General features: G+C 39.1%; 1 protein-coding gene across 13 annotated transcripts in view; it reads right to left on the bottom strand.

Annotated features, from left to right (window-relative positions):
- The window catches only part of Zmynd11 (zinc finger MYND-type containing 11), a 91523-nt gene that overhangs the window by 15268 nt on the left and 49786 nt on the right, over positions 1 to 26469 (bottom strand). For 7 of the 13 annotated variants that reach the window (XM_052726886.1, XM_052726888.1, XM_052726889.1 and 4 more), the window contains exons 3-5: positions 19662 to 19821; positions 12235 to 12279; positions 9411 to 9572 (exon numbers count right to left, since the gene is read on the bottom strand). In XM_052726886.1, coding sequence (XP_052582846.1) covers positions 9411 to 9572; positions 12235 to 12279; positions 19662 to 19821 — 367 coding nt within the window. The remainder of the gene's footprint in view (positions 1 to 9410; positions 9573 to 12234; positions 12280 to 19661; positions 19822 to 26469) is intronic. The other 6 variants (XM_052726890.1, XM_052726895.1, XM_052726894.1 and 3 more) reach the window with 2 other exon arrangements.

Below are 26469 nucleotides of genomic sequence, written 5' to 3'. Positions count from 1 at the left end.
AAATGATGCCAGTGTCCATTTCTATTAAGTCCTAGAACAAGTAAACTCTCCAGTGACAAATGATGGGAAGGGACAAGAGCCAGCTGTGCCCCATGTGGTCCTCAGATGCCACACAGGGACCTGTGTGTGCCCTTCTAACATAAATCTTTCCTTCAATGACAACTGCCAATGTCTATAAGCCACTCCCAGGGTTCTGATCGAGCTGGGTGAAGGACAAGACTTAAGTGGTCACAGTCTATATGCTGTCCTGTGTGACCTACTGCCTAGGGTCATTAAAAAACAAAACAAAAACCACAAACAGTAGGCACATACTGCGGCAGCAATTGAAATTTCACCTTTTGCTGCCCTCCTGAGTAAGTGTGAAGTGGTGAGTCTTCAAAAGCTCCTTTGGAAGGTTACTTCACAGGCCGCCTGAGTCTGGTTTTTTTTCAATCCTTATCCAACTTCGGTCTGCTGCTCATACAAGGAAGTGCCTCCTCTCACTGTGTGCCTCAAATCACTGTGGAGGTTGGTTATATTTTAAGCATTTGTGGCTTCATTTTAGCCACTATGGCTGCAGCTTCAGTGCCCTCAGCCATATGGGACTGACCCGAAGGGATTTCACAGGCAAACCAGATCAGTTTGTGAAGTGTGTAGTTTTTACTGGAAACTCAAGCCCTCTTTTCTGCTGACAAACAGGGAACTCTGCTCCAGATCCTGAAGCTGCCGTCCAGCCTTCTGTTGCACATTCCCACTCCTGATGGTCATTGTCTGCTGCTAGCCACCACAGAGCTGTGTCTGGACCCAGAGAGTGATGGAATCTCCCTCCCACAAAAGAGGGGCTTCTCAACAGAAGCAGAACCTCTCTCAGGGATGTATGAGAACAAAATGTGGGCTGCAAGATATTTTTATACCTGAGGGGCTTGTAGGTTTTCTCCCATTACCAGGTGTATTTCAGATTTACTATTTCATAAAAGAAACCCACAGAAGCTGTGTGTGGTGGCACATGCCTTTAATTCCAGGACTGGGGAGACAGAGGCAGAAGATCTTTGTGAGTTTGAGGAGAGCCTGGTCTACATAGGGAGTTTCAGAAGGACAGCCAGGACTATATAGAAAAACCTTGTCTCAAAAACCAAAAGAAAAGAAAAATCCACAGAGCAAGACTTCTGGGGTAGCTTTAGGAAATAGACAGGGCTGCCCACTAAGGCACAGACACAGTGTGGCAGTGTGTAACCATTAGGCCATGCACAAATCTGAGTAGCCTGAGAAAAGCTACTCCAACCCATGGAGGAATAGCTTTTAAAGTAAGCATGATTGTCAGAATCACTAAACAGACAGCTCCTGACCAGGTCCAAGTACTGCTGAGCCCAACACACAACAAACACAGAAACACACACCCAAGTCAGAGTGCCACCTATCCCAACACACTACACACACACACACACACACACACACACACACACACACACACACACACACACACACACCTCAACTCCTTCACGGTTTTGAAGATTATGCTTGTTTTCACTGGCAGGCCTTAGCCTTCTTCAATTAAAATGAATTAAGAACATGGGCATGGCCTTCCCTGGTCAAGAGCCCAGTCCTGCCAAATTATCAAACACAGCACTAACACACAGAGTGATTAAAGGATAACTTAAGAGAGTTAGTTCTCTCCCTCCACATGTTAGGTTCTAGAGATGGAACACAGGTCCCTAAGCCTGACAACTGAGCTCTCCTGCCAGCCTTCCTTTTCTGTGTTGTGCCAAGGCACACCCAACCACTTGTTCTGTTTTTAAGAAGGAAAACATGCAGACAGTGAGACCTCTGCCTGTGTAGTTCCACATCCCTCCCACCCTATACCATGTATTTTACAGTGTGGACAAGAGGAAATTATATACTTTCTGTTCCTCAACACTACAAAAACTAAAAAGTTTTGCTTCAGATCATACCCATCTGTACAGGAGTCAGCCTTGTTCAGTCAGTCAGTGTTCCCTTCTCAGATCTTGAGCATTATAATAAGCTTCATGGGGCTCAGTGGTTTTATTTATTAAGAGTTTTTATCCTGGTAAGGACCTGGGTTTGATTCCAAGGACCCACATGATGGCTCACAACCATCTGTAACTCCAGTTTCAGGATATCCAATGTTCTCCTCTGATCTCTGTGGGTTCCAGGTATGCATGTGGTGGGTGTACAGACATACATGCAGGCAAAACACCCATATGTACTAAATAAAAATAAATCTAAAAAGTTCAGTTAAGTGCTAACGAGCCTCTGAAAGAGAAGTCACAAGAATCTAATACACTACTGCCCAAAACATGTCACACAGGCATCAGTCATTTCCAAGCCTGTTTACTGTAAAACTGTTACATTTACCACAGAAATGCAATATAGTAATCATGCTACTTCTTTTCTTACCGGGGTGGGCTTAGGTAGCTTCTACAATGATTAGATAACTATATGCAGGATTTTACAGTTTCCGTCTTGGACTTAATTTGAACAGCTTCTTCATTTTCAGAGTTCTCGTTGCTTTTTTGTATGGCTAAGCCCATACCAAGCAACAAAGTCACCTGGTGACAGTACATGGTTCAGGCAGCATCATGTTAAAAGTAAATTTCTACTTCTGTTTTAATTAAATTTATAGGATGCTGGTGTCTTTAAAAACAAAAATGTGACCAATGTTCATTATTTTCAGTATTATGATTACTTACCATTAAAAAAAAATGTAAAAGTCAAATTGATAAGGCTTTTGAATCCCCAGTTGTGGGTTTATCCACCAATGCAATAAGCCAAATCGAGCCAAATTAAAAGTCCAGGTTTAATGAGCAAAGCATTCCCAGGTGATCTCAGGGGAAGGAGAAATCACACCTCTGCTCCCAAGGAGGGGCCTTAAATACCCTGTAGGCGAGGTCTTTGAGCAGCTCGGGAGGAAGAGCCACTACTTGGTGGGCTTTCTGAGGGCGGGGTCTGCAGAGGGAGGAGTGGGGCCCAAGAAAAGTTCCCAGCTAAACACAAATCTCCATTCTACATTTGTTAATATGGAGCTTGAAAGCAAAGGTATTTACTTTAGGGTGAAGATATTAATAAATTGCTCATATTCATAAAAGTGGACTAACCAAAGAACAAGAGTAGCTATTTCAAAGCAGACACATAAAAGAAATTTGCATATAAACCACTTTCATTTATCATTTGGTCTCATTTCATTGTGAGCATTAATTGCATATCACTCTATTTCAGGAATTAGAAAACACTATACTATCCACATCCCCAAAGCATGCAAGAAGTACAGATGCAACCACCAACTCTTTCCATGGGACAGCTTCCAAGTGCCTCAACACTGTAGTCATGTGACTTACCCACACCAGGTACTCTGAGCAGTCAGTGACTCCCTGATGCTCCCTCATGTAGACACTCTGTGGTTAGTTTGAATAGTAAACAAATTCTGCTCCTTTGATTTCCATCTACCTAATGGGCAAACTGCACCCCCGGGGTGGGACATAAAAAGCAGCAGGGGCTGGCTTGACATAGGACTTAAAAGTTAATTTTAAAAGGCTGGTGCCTGAGGAAGCCAGAGACACCAGGTACCCTGGAGCTGGAGTTGCAAGTGGCTATGCTCTGCCTAGATGAGTGCTGGGAATTGAACCTGGATCCTCTGAAAGAACAGTATATGCTCTGAAACACAGCGCCATGTCTCCAGCTCTTCACTAAGTTCACTTCTCAAGTCTTTGTCCATTTGTTTGGTAAAACCTGTCCCTTCTGTGCACATTCAGAAGAAGCTTGGGAGACTTTGAAAGCCATTCCCACAGGACGGAGGCCTTAAAAGGAGCTTTCTCAGACCTCAGTGGACTTTTTAGAGGTGAGGTCAAGGGTCAGGGAGTCACATGCTACAAACCTAAGAGTGCTTTATAACCCAGGCCCAGGACATTATATGATGATGATATTCTCCAACGTCCATCTTTTTTGTTTTCTTATCTGTATTGCCTATGCTTCCATAATTTACTACTGAGCTACATTCATTCACCATGCAATTCATACACAAACAAATTTTTCAAAGAGAAAAATGCCACGTGGATATTTGAGAAGGGACGAATATTTTCCAGTTTTTAAAAAGACATACTGTAACAATTGTTATCTTTTGTTGCTTAAGAGGATCCTTTCACTCAAAAGCAGTGTACAATATATGTGGTGTGTGTATATAGTGTCTAGTGTCCGGTGTGTGATGTCTGGTATAGTGTGTGGTGTCTGATATGCTTGGTGTGTTGTGGTGTCTGGTGTAGGGTGTGTGTGTGTGTGTGTGTGTGTGTGTGTGTGTGTGTGCATGAACACTACATGATATGTAAAGTGATGTAGAGTTTAGTCAGATGAGGTGATGAATAGTTATGTGGCACTGTTATTATCCCTTGTGGGCAAAATCTCAGAGCGGTATTCCATCTGAGGCCCAGATACAAACATGAGAGCAAGGGACTCACCATGACGTCTAATTATTCCCTTCCTGAGATACACTGACTATGCAAGCATGGTCACACTTGGTGTCCTACCTGCTGCCCACAGCACATTATAGTCACAGATGAAAACTGTATGAATTTAAACTGGCACTAACATGAATCTATAACTTGTCCATGTCAAAAAACAAAAACAAAACAAAAAACCAAGACAAAACAAACCTGACCCATAGAGGAGGGCGAACACGGTGAAGGGAGGAGGAGAGGACGGGGCCCACTCTGGAACCCGATCTCTGTCATTCACTGGCAAGTACCAAATGTCTGGAAAGGAGACATTTCACTTGCTTGATGGTTCTGCTCCCCTTGTTAATGTTCTGATACTTTATGAGGTATTAGAGAGCAAATGTCACACTCCCAGATATGAAAATCACTGCTCTCACAGAGAGGGCTTGCTACAGAGTCTGTACACTGGGAAGAGAAGGTCTGTGCAGACCATTCCTTTAGAATTCTTAAAGTAATAAGCAGAGTCTGACGAGGAGAAAAAGGCTATAGCACTCTGATGAAGGTGACATTTTACATTGGAAGATGCTTCTCTTGGGACTGTACAGGGTTCAGAATATGACTTTTGAAAAAAAAAAACAAAACACTGTCTGCTGTGGTAGCCAGAGCTACATGTGGCTGGAGGCTCATACTGGACAGCACCAGAGACCACCACCACCACCACCACAGAATGCCAGGGAACACTATGCCAAAAGGCAGTATGGTGCCACCCTAGCAGGTGGTTGTGTAGTTTTAATAACAGATGACCTTGCCTGTATGTTAAAACAATGCTCAAAAGTTCCTTATTAGGATCTCTAACTATCCTATATTTTTTCCACACTTTAAGAGGAAAAAGTAGACTGGAAAGTTGATTCTGATTGTAACCATAGTTCCTGATTTTAGTCTGATGATTCCCAATTCTCTTAGTCCAAGAATAATGTTCACAGGTATCACTCCAACAGTCCTATGATTTTTTCTCCCCCAAAGCTTATAGGCTAATAAGAATGCAGTGCACGCACAGACACAGACACACACGCCTACCACAAACCCTGACACCAAGAGGTACATGACTTTGCAATCTGGAACCGACATACCAACGTGAAGTGAGGTAAAAATGAGACACCTGATGAAGTCCAATGGGTCAATGAAAACAGCTGCCGTGCGCTGTGATGTGAGTGGGCGCTCTTTGAAGGGCACGTGGTCATCTTAGTAAATAATATAACTGTCTATACTTGTCATATTGAAGAATTGTAGTCAGTGAACTCATATTACTAGAACTGACCAGACAGAATCATGCATATACACACAATACAATACACACACATGCTTTTCGAAAAGTACCATGAACTATATTGTATTTTAAAGGTACTTCCTTTATGTAAATAAAATCTTTAAAGGAGTTTTCAAAACAGGATTTTTTTTAAGTTTTGCTTAGTAAATTCATGATCCTTTCATGAAAATAAAATGTAAATCAGCTTCATGAAGAAATAAATAGTGAGCACAGTCTTCAGAAGCTGAAACTGGGTATGATTTCAAACACAGCAATGTGAACGTCATCTTTGACAAGCTGTCAGTGGAGAAAGACAGGCGGCACATGAATACACATTTAGAAGAATTGGTCAAGTGAGGGACCCGTGGCTTTTCTCTACTGTAAGGTGTACAAATAGGATGTCTAGGACACAGCCAGTTGGAGACAAGCTGACTGTATCAATAGTGCATGTCACTCACACACAAACACATACGCACAACACAAGAAGCCTGAAGAATATTCACCTACAGAAAAGGAATTCTATGAATTTGCTTTTCTTATTTTACTTTAATTCTTTACAACAGTTTTTAAAAATTATTTAAAATATTTTCTAAATTAGTAAGTTCACAGAAACGAGTATATAACGGTGAGGATACTTTTCTCAAAGTAAAATCTACTTAGATATTCATGGGCTACTCTTTAAAAACAATTAGCTGTGTCTGCAAAGATACATCCATGGTTTGGAAAGCAGGCATCTAAAGGGTTCTTGGCAATGCAAGATTCCTAAAGTAATCAGAAAACTGGGAAATGACTTTGGCTGGGAAAGGTGCACATTGTCCTCTCAACCTTCGGACCTGAGACACAAGGTGACTGGTGTGACAGTGCAGTTCACAGCGGGGAGGGAGCAGTGTTTCCAAACACCTGGGACCTACGGCAGAAAAGTCTTCAGCTCTCTACCGGTTATTAGAGCATGTTGCTTTAAACTTCAATTTTGGTAAGAATGACTGATTTCTGTCTGCTATTTTTGCCTGACTGGAAATAAGGTTCTTTTCTACAAAATTCTTTGTGTGTATACGTAACTATCCTACTTAACTGTCTGACATTCCACAGAGGGAAAGAGACTAGGAAGTTTATTCTAATCGGAACCACAGTTCTAGAGTTTTAGTATGTGAACCCCACGCTCTCTTAGTCCAGGAATATTTCAATAGGAATACTCATTTGTTAAATATTAAAGAAGGCTTTTATTGAAATTTATTTTGTTTTAAAAACTAAATTTCACCTGATACACATTTAAAATTCCATTACAACTTTCAGGTTATTATTTCTTTTCATACTAGAAAAAGAATCATTAGCAATTACCTTTTCTTGAACATAACTATTAAATCAACAGAATAGACCTAACTTAACAAATGATGGTTTCTTTGGAGGCTTCAGAGATGAAGGTAAAATTCCCCACATTCAGCCTCAAACACAGGCTTTCTGAGTCTTACTGGAGGCTAGTTCATATACTATACTATACATACACAGTTTAGTTTTTTTTATGTGACTTACAGTATCATTTGCATAAGTACAATTATGTCCTTGTATCATAAACACATCCAAACTGAACAAGGGAAAACAAAAAAAAAAAAAAAATGAGGCCATGCATTTGAGTCAATTGACAATGAAATATTAAAAAAACAAAAACAAAACAAACACCACCAACAACAACAACAACCTAATCAGAACCCAGCAGAGCAACTGTGAATGAGAAACAGAAACAAAACCTCACGCATACTATTTTCTTTAAAGTATGATTCCTTTTCTATCTCTTATATAAATAACTCAAAACCCTGACTGCGGTCACCCTGCCTCAAAACTCTCAGTCTTTTACCTCAACTCCTTCTAGGAAGTAAGAACTGAACATCAACTGTAACAACCTGAAGGTGTGGGTGGGTCTCACGCTCCCTTGTTCCTGGTGTTCACTGGTGTGCTTTCACTTTTCCCTCTCTCAGGGATGAGGTACAAGGGATTGAATCCAGGCTCTCCCACATGCTAGGAGAGCTGGTCAGGAATCTACTGCTGAGCTATATATATATAGAGAGAAGTCATCTTTAGTTTTTTACTTGCTTGCTTGTTTTTGCAGACAGGGCCTCTCTGATTTTTCTAGTTTGGCCCTAAACTTACTCTGTAGCCCAAGCAGTCCTGAGTAGCTAGGATTAGAGGCCTGTGCCACCAGGCCCAGCTCTTCCTCTTGAGAGATCAAGTTTTTACTTCCTAGAATATAAGAGAGATGTATTTGGTTTCAAGAGGCATGATCCAAATCTGTGAAAAGAGAACTAAGTGACACCAGCCCTGCTCAGAATGGTGACCTGCATGCCTGTACTAACTCCACGTGGACATCACGTGCTGCTGAATATCTAGAAGAAATCTACAGCCTCAGCTTTGACACTGATACAGTCAGATTTATTTATTGATACTGTCTCACCTTTCCCGATAATTCACCTGAAACAGGTCTCTAATGTTGTCCTAGTTGCCTTTTATATACTTCTTAAGGTAAGTGGGCTCAGGTAATCAAGACCTCAGTTCCCAAGGGAGGACTGGGTAGAGAGCCCATTTAATTCAAGCCCTCACTTACAAAGTGACAACTAGGTGAGGTGGGCTCAAGTAATTCAAGGCCTCAATTAGTAAGGAAACTCTGGGTGAAGTGGGCTCAGGTAATCAAGACCTCAGTTCCTAAGGAAACACTGCACCAAGTGTCCTGAGGTAACCAAGGACTCGGCTACTATGGAGGATGGGTCTGGACATTCACTGATCATGCCCAGATGAAATCTTTGACTGATGTTAAAGAGGAGAAAATAACATAAATAAAATTTTGAGAAATTAAACATTCAAATTACTAAAGCATTATTTAAGACATACTCAGAATCTGAACTCCTGGGTAACTGGGACAATGTCATGATTCCAGCTAAGTTGCTGAGTAATACAAATTATAAAACAACAGTCCGTGCAACCAAACAAGTTCGTACCATCAGCATCAGTGCCCTGGGAAATGCAGTATTTAGTCAGCACACATCGCTCATATGCAGACGCACTACAATCTCACAGCATGCATATTCGTCAGTGAGAAAAATGAGGGAAAATTATTGTGCAAATATGTATTTTACCAACCGCACAATGCATTTTACAAGTAATTGGAATTCTTAATGTGCAAATGTCCCATCCTTCCACCCTCCACATAAAGTATAAGCAAAGAATAAACTAAGTCATGATGACAGAAAAGTAACTTCCACAGCTCTAAGACAGGAAGCTCATCACGAATACTCCCCATACTCTGCCTTTTGCCCATGTGTATTTTCAGTAGCATCAACTCTGCCACAAATTACAAGATCATTATTGAAGAGAACTCCATGTGGCAAGTAGTTCATATTTTGAAAAGCTATCCTTTTAAGCAGTCACATAATCTAGAAATAGGTGTAAAGTATGGGAAGAGAAGATATTTTCATATGACTAAAATTCTCTGAAATGTAAACCCTGAGACATGGGGTATGCTTTGTATGTGTATTTATGAGTGTTGTGTTCATTTGTCACAGTAATTTCAGCAGATAACCCCCACCCTCCAGGATTTATCATTCACCTGGCAAGACCACCTGGGGTATCTTGGTGACACTATATTCATAAATTTCAACCCTCTGACCAGCACATGAAAGCTCATAGGTACTCACCCTGCAAACTGGGCACTGCCAGTGACTACTGCTGTCTCTAAGCCTGAACTCATCAGACAAACACTTGGAATGATACACACGAAAACACAGGTCACATATCAACACCTCTCCAGGCAAATGGCATTCAAAACAATACCAGTCATGAGTTTCTGTTTCCCAGTCCTACAAAAAATACAAAATAATTTCGTATGATATTTTGTCAATATCTTCAATAACTAACAACAAAATTGAAACTAAAGTCCATCACAAGTTAGGCATTATAAACAATTTAAGACATTTATTGTGTTAAAACAAGAGAGAAAATATCTAGAAATTGACTTCTTTAAAACTTGGATTCTCTCCTATGTAGTATCAATACGCAGAAATACCTTAACATGATCTGATAGCAAACAGCTCCAAAGTGAATTATGCCCAAAGCCAACCCCAGGTCTAATATTATCTTTCATTTAAAACTACAACATAAGGAATGGTGTCTTTTATAAGCTGAGTGCCCCACACCAACTGGCAGCTTAATATTTCAAACAGACAAACCTGTGTTTTGTCCTGCTTTTTACAGATTATAAACTGAGTGCCGCCATACTGCGGGGACGGGGTGCATAGTCCCATGTGGTGGAGCTCACTGTGCTCGTCTCTCATCCACAGTATTTGATGCTTAACTGAAAATAACAACTAATCAAAATGCCCAAGTCCCGACAAGTCGCCAAATATTCAGGGTCTGTTGAATTTAGAAAAATAAATTGAAAATATGAAACTAAAGGTTTAGTCACACTATCTGAAAGAGATTGATTACCGTATGAAACAGAAGGAAGCAGGCTCGCTTCTTGATGTGGCTAGTCCTAGCAATCAAAGAACACAAAGGCTTGACAAGCATTCTTCAACAGGTCTGACTAGTGAGGTCTCTGAATAGCCAGGGCAGGCGGAGTAGAGACAGGAAGACTCAGACTTGCTTTTAGCTTAGAATTCATTCTTTCTAAATGTTACTCTTCGCTTTTTCTAAAGTATACTTCAGAGTAAAGGTTAACTCTTGACCTTCTTTTGTAGATGTGGAAGTCAAATGAACAAAGGGAAAACTTAACACCAAGGCTACTTCCGGTGGGGATCCTGACATTCCACATTTGGGTTTAGCTATCCATTATTTTTATGTATATCCACACTCTTTCCAAGGTTGAGTGGCTTCCTCATTTTCTCAGATGCTAATATTATCCCAGAAAATGGGGTTCAAGCTAGTATTCAATAAGCATTGATTACTTCAACCACATTTGAATGCCAACATCCACTCACAAAGAGCATAGTCAGTCACTAATGTTCACAGTGTATGTCCAACCCACATCCAGAGCCACGGTGAGGACAGAGTAGTCAATTCTGTAGAAATCTAAACTTTCTGGGTTAACGTTTCATTAAGAAATTGATGGTCTTCACTGACCAGAACAATAATGTACACTCATCTGATGGAGCAATCCATTTGAACTGCAATCATGAAGTACTAATTTTACATAAAACTCAGAAAAAAGTATCTACACTACCAAGTTTGACTGAGGTACACCAAAGACATGTATGTGGTGCTTAGCTGAATTAAAATTAAAGTGCGAGTCACATTTCAGATAGACAGCTTATACACACATTGTATATTAGCTATCTCATTTTCATATTCAAAATTTTTAATATAAATAAGCCTCAGAATTCTAGTCTATATTTTAATTAAAGAACTTGTTCTAAGCAGTTAGACAAATATTTTATTCTCATGGCTGTTTGGAAATATTTTAAAGGACATTAATGATTTATATATATTGACTAATAATAGAAACTGCCATCCTTCATGATTTAATTTCTTATTTTAATTCATCTTCACATGATGGGTCAAATAGTAGTTACTGGGATGGTTAAGAGGGCAGGAAGAACACAGTTCCAGCTTGTCCACATCAACGCCTTCCTCTTTCCACCACACGCTTTTTACCTACTTATGAAACGGACACTGAGATGGATCTGTCCTTGTTGTGTGCTTAACTCTACACTTTGAAAAAAATTTGCAGGAATGCAACCATAACTTAAGTGAAGCAAAGTACAGAAACTTTTTAAATTAATTTGCTTGATATTATTAACTTTTTTAAAAAATACTTTTATGTTTTCTTTTATAAGACAAGTTCTCACTAGCAGGCCTGGAACCCACAGTGTAGACTAGGCTGGCCTGGAACTCACTGTGTAAAACACGCTAGCCTAAAACCCATAGAGATCTGCCTCTCAAGTGCTAGAATTACAGGCGTGTGCCTCTGTACCTGGCTTGGGTATATTTTTCATATGGATATCACTAACTCTATCATCACATGGATTAAAGAAGACAATGCTTCTTGTTATTTTAATCATGGCAAGAGCTATTCATAACACACCAAACACACAAACATCACTAATTCAGAAACTATTAAAATTTTTCTGAGGTGTAAATGAGTCATGTGGACCATGACCAAGCTGCCTCCAGTTTGTCTTTAGTGAACAGAAATTAAATAGTGAGGCTGACACACATCTGTCACTATGCCAATAAGCCAAGTTTATATTTGCACTGGATGTCACCAGAAGTCATCAGCTGCTCTAGATACAGCCTAGTTAGCAGCATGCGTAAAATGCTATTTCAGAACAAGAATGCTTTAAAAAGCAAACCCACTAACACAAAGTTCAAAACTGGAAGCAGTGTAAAGACTTTACAATTTTCACAAACAAGTCTAGCAAGAGTTAACTGAGCTAACCTAAATAAGCTAGAACTCCATTACAAAAAAAAAAAAAAAAAAAAAGCAGAATTAAAATAAAACAACATAGTGCAAAATTAGTTCACCTTGTCTGGGGCTGCTGTCCTGGAGAAAGGCTGCATACTGTAGGCCTTTCAAAATAAAAACAAGATCATCTTGGTCTCTCTACCACAATTTTGCTCATATCAGATAATATACAGGGCTAAAGGGATTTCACACATGGTCTATTACTTGAAGTACAATTCATACTACTTGGCTGACAATATTAACAAAAGTCTATTAATGAGCTCATCATTAATGAAAAGATGGTAGCATGCAAACTTAAGAGTTGTCACTGACTGTAGAAGAAGGCTATGGATAGACAATGAGAAATCTCTTGGGGAATTCATATACCATGAAATGTACAGTCATGTCAGGAAAACATCTTACTAGCAAATAAAGTCTGTGCCACCCATACCTGTACACTACCAGGAATGCATGTCTGATTGGTCTGAAACTGGATTACACTGAACTGTCTAAAAATCAGAATAATGAATGTGAGAGTAGTAAACTCAATCTCTCACCACAGCATGAAATCTATACAGGCTGCCCTCAGATCCTAGGAGCAAACACCAGCAGCAGCCTGATACACATTCGGTTAGCACACTGGAACCAGGCTGGTTCAAATCTTGGCCCTGATACTCATGGCCATATAGTCTTGGGCAGAATGCTTAGCTTCTCTATATGTCATTTTCTATCTGTAAAATGAACAGAATGACAGTAGCTGTTTCCTGTGGCTTGGTAAGAATCAAATGAGTTCATATGTACACAGTGCACAGAGGAGTGTCTGGCACAGCCTGATCACTCAGGAGATGTCAGCCAGTGTTATTATCTATGTATTGCACAAAACAGGAATGAAGCCGCCACAAATGAATAACATGCTTCTAATCACATGAGTACATTTCTCTCCAAGCACTTCAGAACTCATTATCATATCTGATTTTCACAACATTTCTCTGAGCAAGGCAGAACAGAAAATATAATTAGCTCCAATTCAGGGATAAAAAGGAAGCTCAGAAAGATGTTTGGCCATGTACCAAGGGAGGCGTTTGAAGAACTGTTGGAAAAAAGGTATTCCAAATTCTGATCAAGGCTCTTCAATAATCAAAGGCAATTTTATCTTTTGAACTCCCTATGTCTTTATGAGCAGACCCATATTACACTACTAAGCATGTGTATGACAGTGTGCTTTAATGCAGATACAATGTAAAGTGAGTCCTCTACCATTCTAGGTTTAATTTAATTCTGTTAACAAATTCAGCTAAGCATTTACATGGGAGGATATGATGGTTACATATCTTTAGTGATTTTCAGTATAGAAAATAAGTTACAATATTGCTCAGTGAAACAGACTTCAGAAGGAGAAAGGGCCAAACAGCAGGAGCTCACACACACAGTCCACCAACACATGAGGAGAAGGATAGACCCACCCAAAATGTTTGCTCACCCACTGAGCAAACAGACTCTTAACGGAGTCACTTCTCAGTAAATCACGGCTTCAAATCACAGAATACTCTAGTGTAACTGGTTTCTAGTTAACTAACAATCGCCAGCATTTACTTACTAGTTACTAAATAAAGGACTGTTTACTTCTTTTTGTAACCAAGGTTGGGAATGAATATTCAAAGAAAAAATACATAATATACATACATAAATGACATAAAGATAATAAAAACATTTCAATTTTTAAACACAAACAACATCAACGTACATTGAAATTTGTGTTTAGGGTATTTAAAACAACGAACGTGACAGGCAGTGGTGGCGCACGCCTTTAATCCAGCACTCGGGAAACATAGACAGGTGCATCTCTGTGAGTTCGAGGCCAGCCTGGTCTATAGAGCTACTTCCATAGTTCCAGGACAGCCAAGACTACATAGAGAAACTCTGTGTCAAACCCCTGCTCCCCCCAAAAAGAAAAAAGAAACAAAAGTCTAATGACAAATATAACTATAACAAAAAAGGGCCAAAATCTAAATTGTTTTTAAAATTAATTCTTAAATTTACATGCTTTATATATGCAATGTACTGGAATGTCTAGTTAGGTTGAATTCAGCAGCCTCTCGACATGTTTCCTCAAGAATGAAGCCAGGGAAGCCCCTCTTGCTGTGGCTTCAGGCTGTAAGGTCTGTGAGGAACAAGGCCATCAATTCTAATCCAATGTTTTACCTAAGAGGCATGAACTTAGCTAAATTTCAAGATAAATATAAGTCAACCCTTCTTACAAGCTGGCATTGAGTTGGAAAGAACAGATGACGGCACTCCCTCCAAGTGTCCATCTTGCCCCACTGGGGGTGGGGTTTCAGCCCATTCACTGCTAAGATAATATGCTCATCTCTTTAGGAAACCACAAAATACATATTTCCATTAATTATGCTTTTAAAAAATATCAAAAACCTAAGACAATTGAGAAGTGAAAAATACAGAAAGAAAAATGTAGAATGCCCCTTTTCATTTAGAATGATGCTCTCAGGCCCAAGAGCAGCTTGAAGTCCTGATGTTAGGAATGATTCACTTGAAAGTGCAGCACTTAGTCTGGACTCACTGCAGGAAAACAAGAGAGCAGAGGATTCTACATAAAACTGCAATCTGTGGCTCTCAGCAGATGCCTGATCCCTATACTGCCATGAACTATGAAAGAAATGAGGTCCTGAGTCCAAATCCAGCAGGTCCATAGACAGAGAAAGAAGTTTTACAAGCAACATCATTTTTATAAAAGATTGTTAAGCCATAGTCAACACTAGCAACCAATTCTTTACTACCAGGATCAAAATCACTTACAAATAAAAGTGTGGCCTTGCCCTGGGAACTGTCAATAAAGTTGGAACTCACCAACAGTTCATAATAATCACCTGGTTTCAAGATACATTTGTATATATTTTATCTGCAAATGATCCAAAACTCAAGGTTGCCTGCTTCCTATGTTAAAATAAGTATTTTGGAAACACCTTCCTACCCTTGCTGAGCACTTTATAAACCAAAGGCTAATTTGTAAGACATTAACTTATTGATTACAAAGACAACTCGTAAATCCTAAACTTCAGTCCTCTAGCAAGTGGTAAAACTCTGCCCAAGAAATATAATTCTCAAAATTTAAGAATAAAGGGGATGTAATATTGGAGATATGGCATCCCATCATGTGTACTTTAGAGTAAGCAGATGATAAAGCAGTCTATGAACATGAGCATGTATGCATGCATGTATGGCATATATACATTCAAGCATGTGTGTGTGTGTGTGTGCGCATGTATATGTATGCATTCATTAATTATTTTGCAATACTGGGCCAGTCTTGCATAGAATGCCAAAAAAAAAAAAAGTGCACTCTGCTAGCTTTAAAAACTGAAAAGAGAAAAGGTGTCGACATGACAAAGTATTAAATGTTCAGATAGCAAAAAGGCACTCCATGTCTTCTCACCAACAGAACTTCAAAAGCTAAGAAAACCATGTTTATAAGAACTACTCAGACCCTATCAGTTAATGTAATGTTATTACCAGTCTAGGAGTTTTCAGATGACCACAAAAATTCCCGTGTGTTTTTCAAGTACTGTGGATATGTCATTTAGAAAACAGACTGATGTGTATACTTATTTATCGACTACTGTGTAAGCAGGCCATTTAGAAATAGGAGTAGTCTTGTTGTGAATGATTGCTGTTTTATTCCACCATCTCATATACACATATGGGAATCAACATGAAGATACTTAGACACTAAACATTTTGACCATAGTTTCTCCAACAGAATTGGGCTTACACAGGGAGGTGCAAATTGTGTATGAGATCACCAATGAAAAATGGCTGAGAATATGCTAGAAGGAGGAATTTTAGTAACACGGGGCCTCTGCCTTTGTATTATAATATACTAGCTTCCTCAAAGACAGATATAGTTTCATATAGGACAGGGAGCTTTTAGGACATGATTGCTGTACTTAATAAAAATCATGGTCCAGAGATGCATGTTTTTTGATTGTTTCAAGTTCTAAAATTGACCATTAGAGAAAAAGAGGTAGTAGGAGTGTATTAACAATGTTATACCAACAAACTGACTTTTAAGCTCCTTTTACCATAGCTGTGTCGGAGAAAGGAAAACTATACTAATTGGCTTCTCTTTCTCCACACATTGATGGGAGTTAAGACAAGCATCGTCCAACTTCTGCTACATAAAGTAATTCAGGAGACAAAGCCTGTAAGACTCAAGAATTAATCCTGTTTACCCACTTCCAATACTACAGCTTCTCTCTTCAGAGGAATAAGAAGAAGAGCATTAGCACCTATTCTTAAATAACAGAACCCCCTTACTAAAAGCCTATTGTAACCTGAACGATGTGTTCATCATACACACTGCACTCTAAAACTCAAGTTTGTAGGGCACCAAAGCAACTGAAACCACAAAGTGGTGAAACTATAAAGCCCCAAATGCCCTGGCCCACAGAACTTTGTATAAATTGGAAAAGGTGGCCCTTCCTTCCATCAAACATTCTTGAGGTATACTTTTTATTCAGGAGAGAACTTTTAAATAACATACATAGTATCTGTGGTGTGGAGGGCATTTACTAACTTGTCAGTTCACAGTTTAGACCTGCCTCCTGCACAGATGACAGAGTTAATAAAAAAAAAATACACAAAGGCTGGGCATTGTGGAATATCTACTGTGATATAGGTGACATGGTTAGTCACATGAGCTTGTGGGGTATCATAGGGCATGAGGACACTTACTGCCAAGTCAGGGGTGTTATCAGCCCAGGTAGTAAGATACTCATTTCGTCAGCCAGCTTCATTGTTTTATACCTTCAACAACAGCTACCTTTTCAAGGCAAGCTCTTCACAGTATTTATATTGGAGAATACTGATTACAAAGTAAATAGTATAAAAAGACTGCTTATAGCTAGTAAAAAAAACCTGATGCTTTTACTTTACTGTCTACAGACACTTATTTTAATCATTTTAAAGTTTTAATTTTTAAGTAATAACTACAACTTTCTAGGGTGTGATGCCTTGATACATACACACACACACACACACACACACACACACACACACACACACATATACATATATAGTGGAATGATCACATCAGGCTAATTAACATATCCATTTAAAGTCCATTTCTTAGCTGTTTTGAAATATACACCATATTATTATTAACTTTATTACCTTTCTGCACAAGAGGTCATTACTAACTATACTTATTTACTGGTCAAAACACTTGCTTTGAATATATTTGTGTATATATTCACTGCTGAATGAACATATTTTCATTTAATCCTTGTGGTGGTTTGAATGAGAATGGCCACATAGGCTCATATATTTGCACACTTGGTTCCCAGCTGGTGAACTGTTTAGGAAGGATAGGAAGGTATTGCCTTGTTTGAAGTGTGCCACTGGGGGTGGGTTTTGAAGTTTCACAAGCCCCCACCAGGCCCAGTGTCTTTCTTTGTCTGCCTGTCTGCCTGTGGGTCAGGATGTAAGCTCTCAGCCCCTTGCTTGCCTGCCTGACACCATGCTCCGTGCCATGATGATAATGGACTAACCCTCTGAAACTATAAACAAGCCTCCAATTAAATACTTTCATTTATAAGAAAGCCTTGTCTTAGTTATGATGTCTCTTAATATTTGATTAAATGAAATAAATATTAATATGCCCACATTACAGCTGAGGACTAAATCAATGATGTTTAAACAATTCTAGACATGTAAGCAAGGAATGCTTAAGATAGACATTATCTCATTCCACATACTACTTTATCCTTGAGTTTTTATGGTTATATATTTTATAACGTAAGCAGAAGTTTGACATACTCAGTTATATTACATGTGCATATTTAGTATAAAACTGCTGTGAATAAGGACTAATTAGCATTAAACCTGTATAGCTGCTGTTTAATATACTTTAAGATTTCATTTAGTAAAAAAGAGATGGAAAGACGACAATAAATACGTGCAAAAAAACATGTACAAATAAAAAGAAATATAAAGTCTAATACTGTAGGAAACATCTAATAAGCTAGTTAGCTGCTTGATGAATTAAAGAAATTTCAGTCTAAGGAAGAACAAAGTATATAAAAAAAAAACCCACCAATTTTAAAGGAGCAAACAAACCCAAAGGAATGTGCACATGACCCACAACTCCAAGCCCTGCGTGTCAGCTCAGTCATCAGTTACACTCCCATCGCACACCTTCTCTGGGTCTTCTGAATTTCTAAGTGTCCACGTGCTTGGGACAGGATACACCAGCTTATCTGGACTGTCCCGAGTCACTGGACTCTCACTTTCTACCTTTGCTCTATCTTGGCTCACACCATCTTGGCTATTGCACCAACGAAGCTTCCAGATGCAGCAGGGACTGGAAAGGAAACTGCTCTGGTGGCAACAGTTACACTTCTTCTGAGGAACAGTTCCGGTGAACAAACTAATCACACTGATACAAGTAACGACGCTACCCCCAGGTTTTCTGAGGCTTTGACATATAAATAAAATGGATAAAACTGTCAGGCCTGGACAGCTTCCTACATTTAGAATTATCAGAGACACTTGGTGGTGGTCCTTCAGTCTCACTGAACCCATGGGTTTGTCTGTCATATCACCAGAAAAATGAAATGAAGCAAAAACTTTCAGGAAATTTTCCCACAATGAACCAGTTTTTAAGATTTTATGAAATTTTCAAAATTTTAGATTTTAGAGAATTATTAAATCCCCCAAAACATACATTTAAAACCTATTATCTGAAATGATGTTTATTATAATAACTAAGACATTTCCAATTAGTTGGTTAAAATATCAAAAAATATAATGGGGAGATAGAAATACCACACATGAAATCAATCTTTATGCAAGACGAAAGGACTTCTCTATGTGCTTCTCAAGCATAAAGCCATGTCCTGAAAGGACACAATCATGCAAAGCACACCCCCATAAGAGATGTCACAGCTGGAGCTAAATGAAGGTACAAAAGAAGTAACTTTATATCCATCCTGATTGGCTTATGCTTAGGGCCGGAAGCCTGCCAGTAGTCACTGGTCAGTGTGGACCAGGGCCAGTCATTCTAACATCTGGGACCTTTGTTTGGTGCATGAAAACTCTGCCGTAAGCCTGGATTGGGATTTGATGCTATCCAAGTGAGCATTCCTAAAGAAGCAATGTGTCCCTTTCCATCTATCTAGGCAGTGTAAACACTGTCCTGCACTGAAACATTTTTTAAACTAATATTAGTTGAAGAAAGCACCAAAAGTACCATGATTTATATGCACATTTAGTTTTATTTTTTAGATGCAAGACAACAGACAGAATAGCAGGATTTTTGTAAAAGTTAGTTTTCTCCTAAGGAATCACAAGGAAGCTATCAATACAGAGCTTTAGTGTTAATAAAAATGTTAAGAATTGTTAAATTTCTGACAATGGATTTCTATAGGTTATATTAATATTCAAAAAACCCAAAAGTCCAAATTTCTGAATTTATCAAATTAAATATACTTACAATCTCATCACCTGGTAACCAATATCCTTCTTGCTCAATACCAGCTTTTGAGCCTTTGCAGCCCACTGTTAGAGTTTCGACAATAAGACCATCTTTCACAGCTAAGCTCAGCTGACGGGTGGTCTCTTTGGGATGCATACCGTGGACTCGGGACATATACCTGAACACAGAGGAAACACAAAGTTAGAAATTTCCAGTGATGCCAACTAAAAAGGAGTAAAAACAAGAAAAGGAAGGACCATTTGTTCCTATTTTATTATGACATATATTTATGGACGGAACAAAGGAAGGGAAGTAGAGAAGAATGGGGGAAGGAGCAGGGGAGGGAGGGAGGGAGGGAGGGAGGGAGGGAGGGAGGAAGGAAAGAGGAAAAGTGTCCCTCAACTCTATTATGCTATTTTTTTTTTCATGGAAAATGATGAATTAGGCAAAGATTTTATTTCCAAGCTCTTCAAAGATTATTACAAACACAAAGTTTCCTTCTAAGTGTCCCAAGTTAAATCAAAAGCACATCACCCTAATAAAGTACTTGTGACATGAGTTGTTTTAGGTTGCAACATTTTAACATTTTGTTTTTAGCCATTTGCAATGTTCTGAATTACATCACAATTTAAACATTTTCAAAGACATAAACATTTTTTAAAGGTATAAGTACACTTTTTTTAAAGCTACAAACACAATTATAAAGTAAAGGAACTAGAGGAAAAGATCAAATCAGCTTCACCCAAGATGGGGTAATTTAACAATCCACTGGTCCTTTCAGATAGGCTTGCTAAGGAGCATATGGTACTATTTTAAACCTGCATGTTTGGACCAACAGTGGCTCAAAACAGTCCCGATTAACAATACAAATCACTGGGCAGACTTGGGTCAAACAAGCAATTTAATTTTTGCATTACTGCCTTTACTCTGCAGACTCTAAAGACAGGTTCTCATAATCCTCCATCAAAGACTTTAGAATACTTTTAATACTTTTCAAAAGAACTTGTACTCAAAACTCAGGAAATGGTGCTAGTGAGTGTGTGAGATTATATGAATGGTTGTTAGACAAAGAACATGGACACACGCCATCACCAGAAACACAATGTACACACTTATGGAAGTCCCCACTGGTACCTGTCGGTGGAGATTTCTCCCAGAGTCCAGAATAGATGCTATCAGCGGCTGAGAATTAATCTGAGGGATGTCAAAAGAATCTAAGCACATCGAGCTCTTTAGTCCATTCACTTTATTCTTCTAGGTCAAATCTACCTACATAGCTTCTTTTCTGTTCTCATACTTAGCTCCTCTCTGTCCCTTCTGCTGCTGTTCTCTCATTGTTCTATCTTAGTTCTTTCCATCTTTGTTCTCCCCCTAGTCTCTGAAGCTTCCAGTTTATATACACATACAATCACCAATTCTCTGGCTGCATCACTTTCTAGTAGGGTAGGGGAAGTTTACTCGGTTGCTAGGAACCTGTGTCACAATGTGTAGTATTTGGTTAGTAAAAGCACTTTCACTCTGAGTTAATTGCTAACATGGGAATCTTTAGAACTAGGAATAACACCTGGGCTGAGATAAAAGAGGGAGGATTAAAGCTTGATTTGCACAAGAAACGAAGCTTGGCACCTATCATCTACCTGGCCTTGTTGTAGTCTCCTTGGATCAGTGGAAATAATTACCTTATTTCAGTAACTAGCAGATGTCCAAAACACCATCTCAGAATAGTAAGTGGTAAATCTCTTAAATTAGGGTCTTGTGTTAATAAACTGGGGTGAAGGTAAGGAGTTAAGAATTATCTGTAGGCAAGATGAGCTAATGCTTATCTATCTGCAGTTTGTCCTTGGATGTAGGAGAAATGTCTCAGATGAAATACTTTTGTCCAGAGAATGGCCCTGGCCAGATGTTTGCTAATGAATAATAAACACAGCTGGGGAATGTTATCCAAAATACCCCAATAATATAAGGGAAGTTGTGCCCAGTAAATGATCAAGCACATTGTTAGAAGTTCTTGGGGAAAGAATCAAATGGGAAAGTTACAAAACACAAGAAATTCACTGCAGGAAACTGCTAAGACATTCAAAAGCCAGTGTCACCAGTACTTCTTGAGTCTTGGCTTCCCTCTGGAAGAGTCCTTGACCCTTTCAGGTAATAGCTTTGCCACAGTCAGTGGAATTCCTACTTCATATTTCTGTGGCTGGCAGCACACACTAGTGCTAACTGATTTACATATTTATGGTATTTTAAAAATAAAAGGTAAAAAGGTGAAACATTACAAACCTCCCCTGAACCACAGAAAATAATAGTAGTTCCTATGCTATGTTCACCAGCTACACTTACTCCAACATTGCACAATTTGCTTATGTCCATCTGTACTTCATTTGGTTTAATCTTTATTATTGGTTCTATTACAAACAAAATGCTATAAATTTCTTCTATTTTTATTCATTTAAAAAAGAAAAAAACCAGAAAACATCAACATTTTGTTTCCCTATAAATTAGTGGTCTCCAAAGAGCCCTTTGCCAATCTAGATAAAAAACAGAGCACATATGGATGCTGTCCTGTAATCCCAGCACTCAGGAGGCATCAAGAGTTTGAGCTTAAGGGCAGGTTGGACTACAAAGCCTCCACAGCAAGTATGAGGCTAGCATAAGGTACAAAGTGAGACTTTGCCTCAAAAGAACAACAACAAAAAAATCAAATTATGAGACAAATCAGAATGGCCTCTGCATCTTCCCAGGAATATCCTATGTAAGAAAAGAAAGTAACACAACAAATCTTAAGAAATAAGTAAAATAAAATAAGAGAAAATAAAACAGGACATAATACATTTTGTCAGCCAGGCAGTGGTGGCACACGCCTTTAATCCCAGCACTCGGGAGGCAGAGGTAGGCGGATCTCTGTGAATTCAAGGCCAGCCTGGTCTACAAAGCAAGTTCCAGGACAGGCTCCAAAGCTATACAGAGAAACCCTGTCTCGAAAAACCAAAAAAAAAAAAAAAAAAAAAAAAAAAGAAAGAAAGAAAGAAAGAAAAAGAAATTTTATCATGATTTTGAAAATGGAAAAGAAAAATACCAAAACCCAGCATTTAAGGACCTTCTTGATTCAAAAGATGAATTTTTGTTCTTTTTTTCTGGGAAAGCCCAGATGAGCTCAGCAAAAGATGTTCTGCCAAGCCCTGCATTTTCAGCATGGGGAAGATGGCGACTTTCTGTTTAGGAGGCAGCTAACTTTTACAGATTTCCTTTTTCTGTCATAAAATTAACTGAAGGACTAAGACAGAAAGAAACATGGAGATTATGATTAGAGAACAGAACAGAACATTAACTCTGACAATGGAGACGCTGTAATTAACAAATAAGAATGTGTCAGGGAGGAAGATGAAGTCCAAGCATACTAATTCTGCCACATTCTCAGTCAACAGCTTTTAAAAGCAACCTTAGAGATTATTTAAATTTATAAATAACTTAGAACAAAAAAGTCTCTTAATTATCACACAAAACACCATATATAGTGAAACACAAAAACAAAAGAATCAATAAAAATGGAAAGCACATCCAATGTGACAAGATGAAAAACAAGCACTGCAGAAAGACGGAAAATGAACAAACGTGCAAAACAAACTGCAGGAGATCTGGGAGGAGAAGGAGGGCAGGGGATAGGTCAAAATGCAATACATGAAACTGTCAAAGGATAAAATACTTTAAAAATTCAATACAGAATATCCATACAGTATAACATTGCCAGATAATTAAAAAAACAACAATAATGTAAAAACATAAACATGAGTAAGATCAGGGTCTCTGTGTACAGGATTTGGAACCCAGAGCAACTGCACTGAAAAAAGTCGTTAGAAACTCTCAAGACCTAGACAGTTATAATCCAAAACCTGTGAGGAATAAATGAAGTGCTGGCAAAAATAGGGAGCTGGAGACATTAGTTCCCTTCTCTGAGTTCACACCTGGGAAATATCTACAGAAAACAGAACATGGATCTAGAGATTTAACAGATCTGGGACCTAAACTAAATACGAGCAAGGGGTGCACAGGACTGAGTACAGAGACGGCCCAGGTAGATTCCAAAGGTGACACACTTTGTCAGTCATGCAGCTGGAACAGACAATGGTAAAACAGGAACATCACAGAGATCCCAGTCAGTCAAGGCTAAGGCCACTGAGTCAGAAGAACAGCCTGGGAGTATTAACTTAGAAGTCCTTTCTTGGGAAAAAACACGAAGACTTATGACTAGCTAATTGAATTCACAGTGAAGAACCATGCAAACCAGACCTATCTAGAGGGCACAGGCACACACAAAAAGGAAATCTCCAGAGTCCTAAGCGGCTACTTTTCTCAGGTCTTCACAAATAATAGATATTATAGTCTTCTAAGAAAATGTTAAATGACCAAATGTAGTTATCTGATCAATTAAAATATCCAGTTTCCAAAGATATAAAGAAAAAGTGGGCAAAAAAAGCTTCCTTAGAAAAAAACACCACTGGGGACATGGTCAGAAGTTGACTTTGCCATACTTTCAGTGACCAGATTCTCTTCTAGCCCATAAGTAATAAAGGTAGGCAAGGGTACTGGTATATAATGATTATTAAAAAACGAACAAACAAAAAAACCTTACAAAACAACATGCAAAATAAAAACTAGTATACCTAGCCGGGCGGTGGTGGCGCACGCCTTTAATCCCAGCACTCGGGAGGCAGAGCCAGGCGGATCTCTGTGAGTTCGAGGCCAGCCCGGGCTACCAAGTGAGTCCCAGGAAAGGCGCAAAGCTACACAGAGAAACCCTGTCTCGAAAAACCAAAAAAAAAAAAAAAAAAAAAAAAAAAACTAGTATACCAAAGGAAAGCTCATGCACAATTTTAACAAAAGATATTTGAATATACAGTCTAATATTACATCTGTTTGTGCATGTTAACACATTTATATAATTCAAATATCAAAAGCAAACACCATAACCAAATGTTCACTGAAAATTTAATATTGAGAACTATAAATACAAAATTTATTTAAGAGATTAAAAGTAAAACAAATCATTAAAAATGTAACTAAGGGGGCCACAGAGATGGCACAGTGATTTAGAGCTCACGCTGCTCTCTTGGAGAACCCATATGGTGACTCACAACTACCTGCAACTATGGCTCCAGGGATCAGAGGCTTTTCTGGCCTCCATGGGCACCTGTGCTCTTGTGTGCATCCCTACACCCAGACACAGATACAGACATACAACCTAAAAAATGTAATCCAGGTTGAAAGGGACTTAATGAAATTCAACACCCAGTCCCGTCAGTACATAGGAATGAGCAGGTACTTCTGTAATGGGACCGGCTATGCAAGACATCTCCTGCTGCTGCTGCTCTCCAAGACACTGAAAGGAGAGAACAACACAGCTGAAAGGGCCCCAAAATCCAACAAGGGTCAACAGAATCTTCATTCACAAACCACATCTTTAGAACCTAGATATTCAGCTGACAAACTAAGTACGTTCACAAATTCTTCTGGGAAACAAATGAAGATATTAAAAATAGAAGAACTGATATACCACAATCAGGTGTTTGTTTTCATTAGTTAGTCAATGGGTCAGGTATTAAGGGCTGACTAAGTACCTTGTGCATGCCCAGCCCACACTCTAGCAGTAATCTGAACCTGAGTCCCAGACAGTGAGAGTTAAAGAGTAGTAACTGGTAGATAAGCACCTGAAATACCACTCAGGAAGATGAGCAAAACAAGAACTAAAAGAAACAGAAAAGTCTGAATCAGGACAATTTTGACAGCCATGGATACTAAAGATAGCATGTCAGGAATGCAGGCTATGCAAAGGAGCACTCAGATCACTGGTAGAAAGGTCAGCTATCACTGCATGGCCTGAGGACACCTGACTGCTGGGATGGAGTTGGGGGAAGAAGCCCTGTGTACATCTGTGCCCATAAGCAAATCCTAACAGATCAAGTTTAACAGTCAAAACAAAACCACCAAGCATTCAAAGGGAAACACTAGAGACTTTCTTATACTGCTGTGAGAATACCTTCTAAGCATGGAACAAAGCCACAAGTGACACTACCAATGGACAGATTTACACAAAAGTAGCCATTTTAACATGGGGTTTGGGGGGGCACAATAACCTCAGTTAAAATGCAGCATATAAGCTGGGAAGCAACGTACATCCTAAAGACCTAGTGTGTCCTACATAGTCCTAAGAACCCCAGCACATACATGTTGACCTCCCTTTACAAAATGCTTAGGACAAGAAATAGGCCGGGCGGTGGTGGCGCACGCCTTTAATCCCAGCACTCGGGAGGCAGAGCCAGGCGGATCTCTGTGAGTTCGAGGCCAGCCTGGGCTACCAAGTGAGTTCCAGGAAAAGGCGCAAAGCTACACAGAGAAACCCTGTCTCGAAAAACCAAAAAAAAAAAAAAAAAAGAAAGAAAAAAAAAAGAAATAGTTCGGATTGTAATTTTTTTCAGACTGTGAAATACTTGCACATACAGTGAGAGTCCTTGGGGATGGAACTCAACTTGAACAGGAAACTCTTCTTTTACACATATGTAGTCTAAAGGTAATGCATGCACTATTATTTGTAGTTAGTGCACCTGTGTTCTGAACAGAGTCATCTCATGGGATCACATGGAATTCTCCACTGTGCCATCATGCTGGCAATCAGAACGACTGCCCTTAGAGAAGCAGGTTTGACTTTACATGCCGTGTAAACTTTGGCTAGTGTTTAGGTCTAAACTGAGCAACAGCCTTTCTACTCAGATTTGCCTTCACTACATTCATCTGCCTGGGCTGTCTCATTTAGGACTTCTGTAAACTATACATC

Source organism: Peromyscus californicus, unplaced genomic scaffold, assembly GCF_007827085.1.
Source record: "Peromyscus californicus insignis strain IS unplaced genomic scaffold, ASM782708v3 Scaffold_8__1_contigs__length_139910024, whole genome shotgun sequence".
Classification (NCBI taxonomy): domain Eukaryota; kingdom Metazoa; phylum Chordata; class Mammalia; order Rodentia; family Cricetidae; genus Peromyscus; species Peromyscus californicus.
This window is presented reverse-complemented; position numbering and strand designations above follow the sequence as displayed.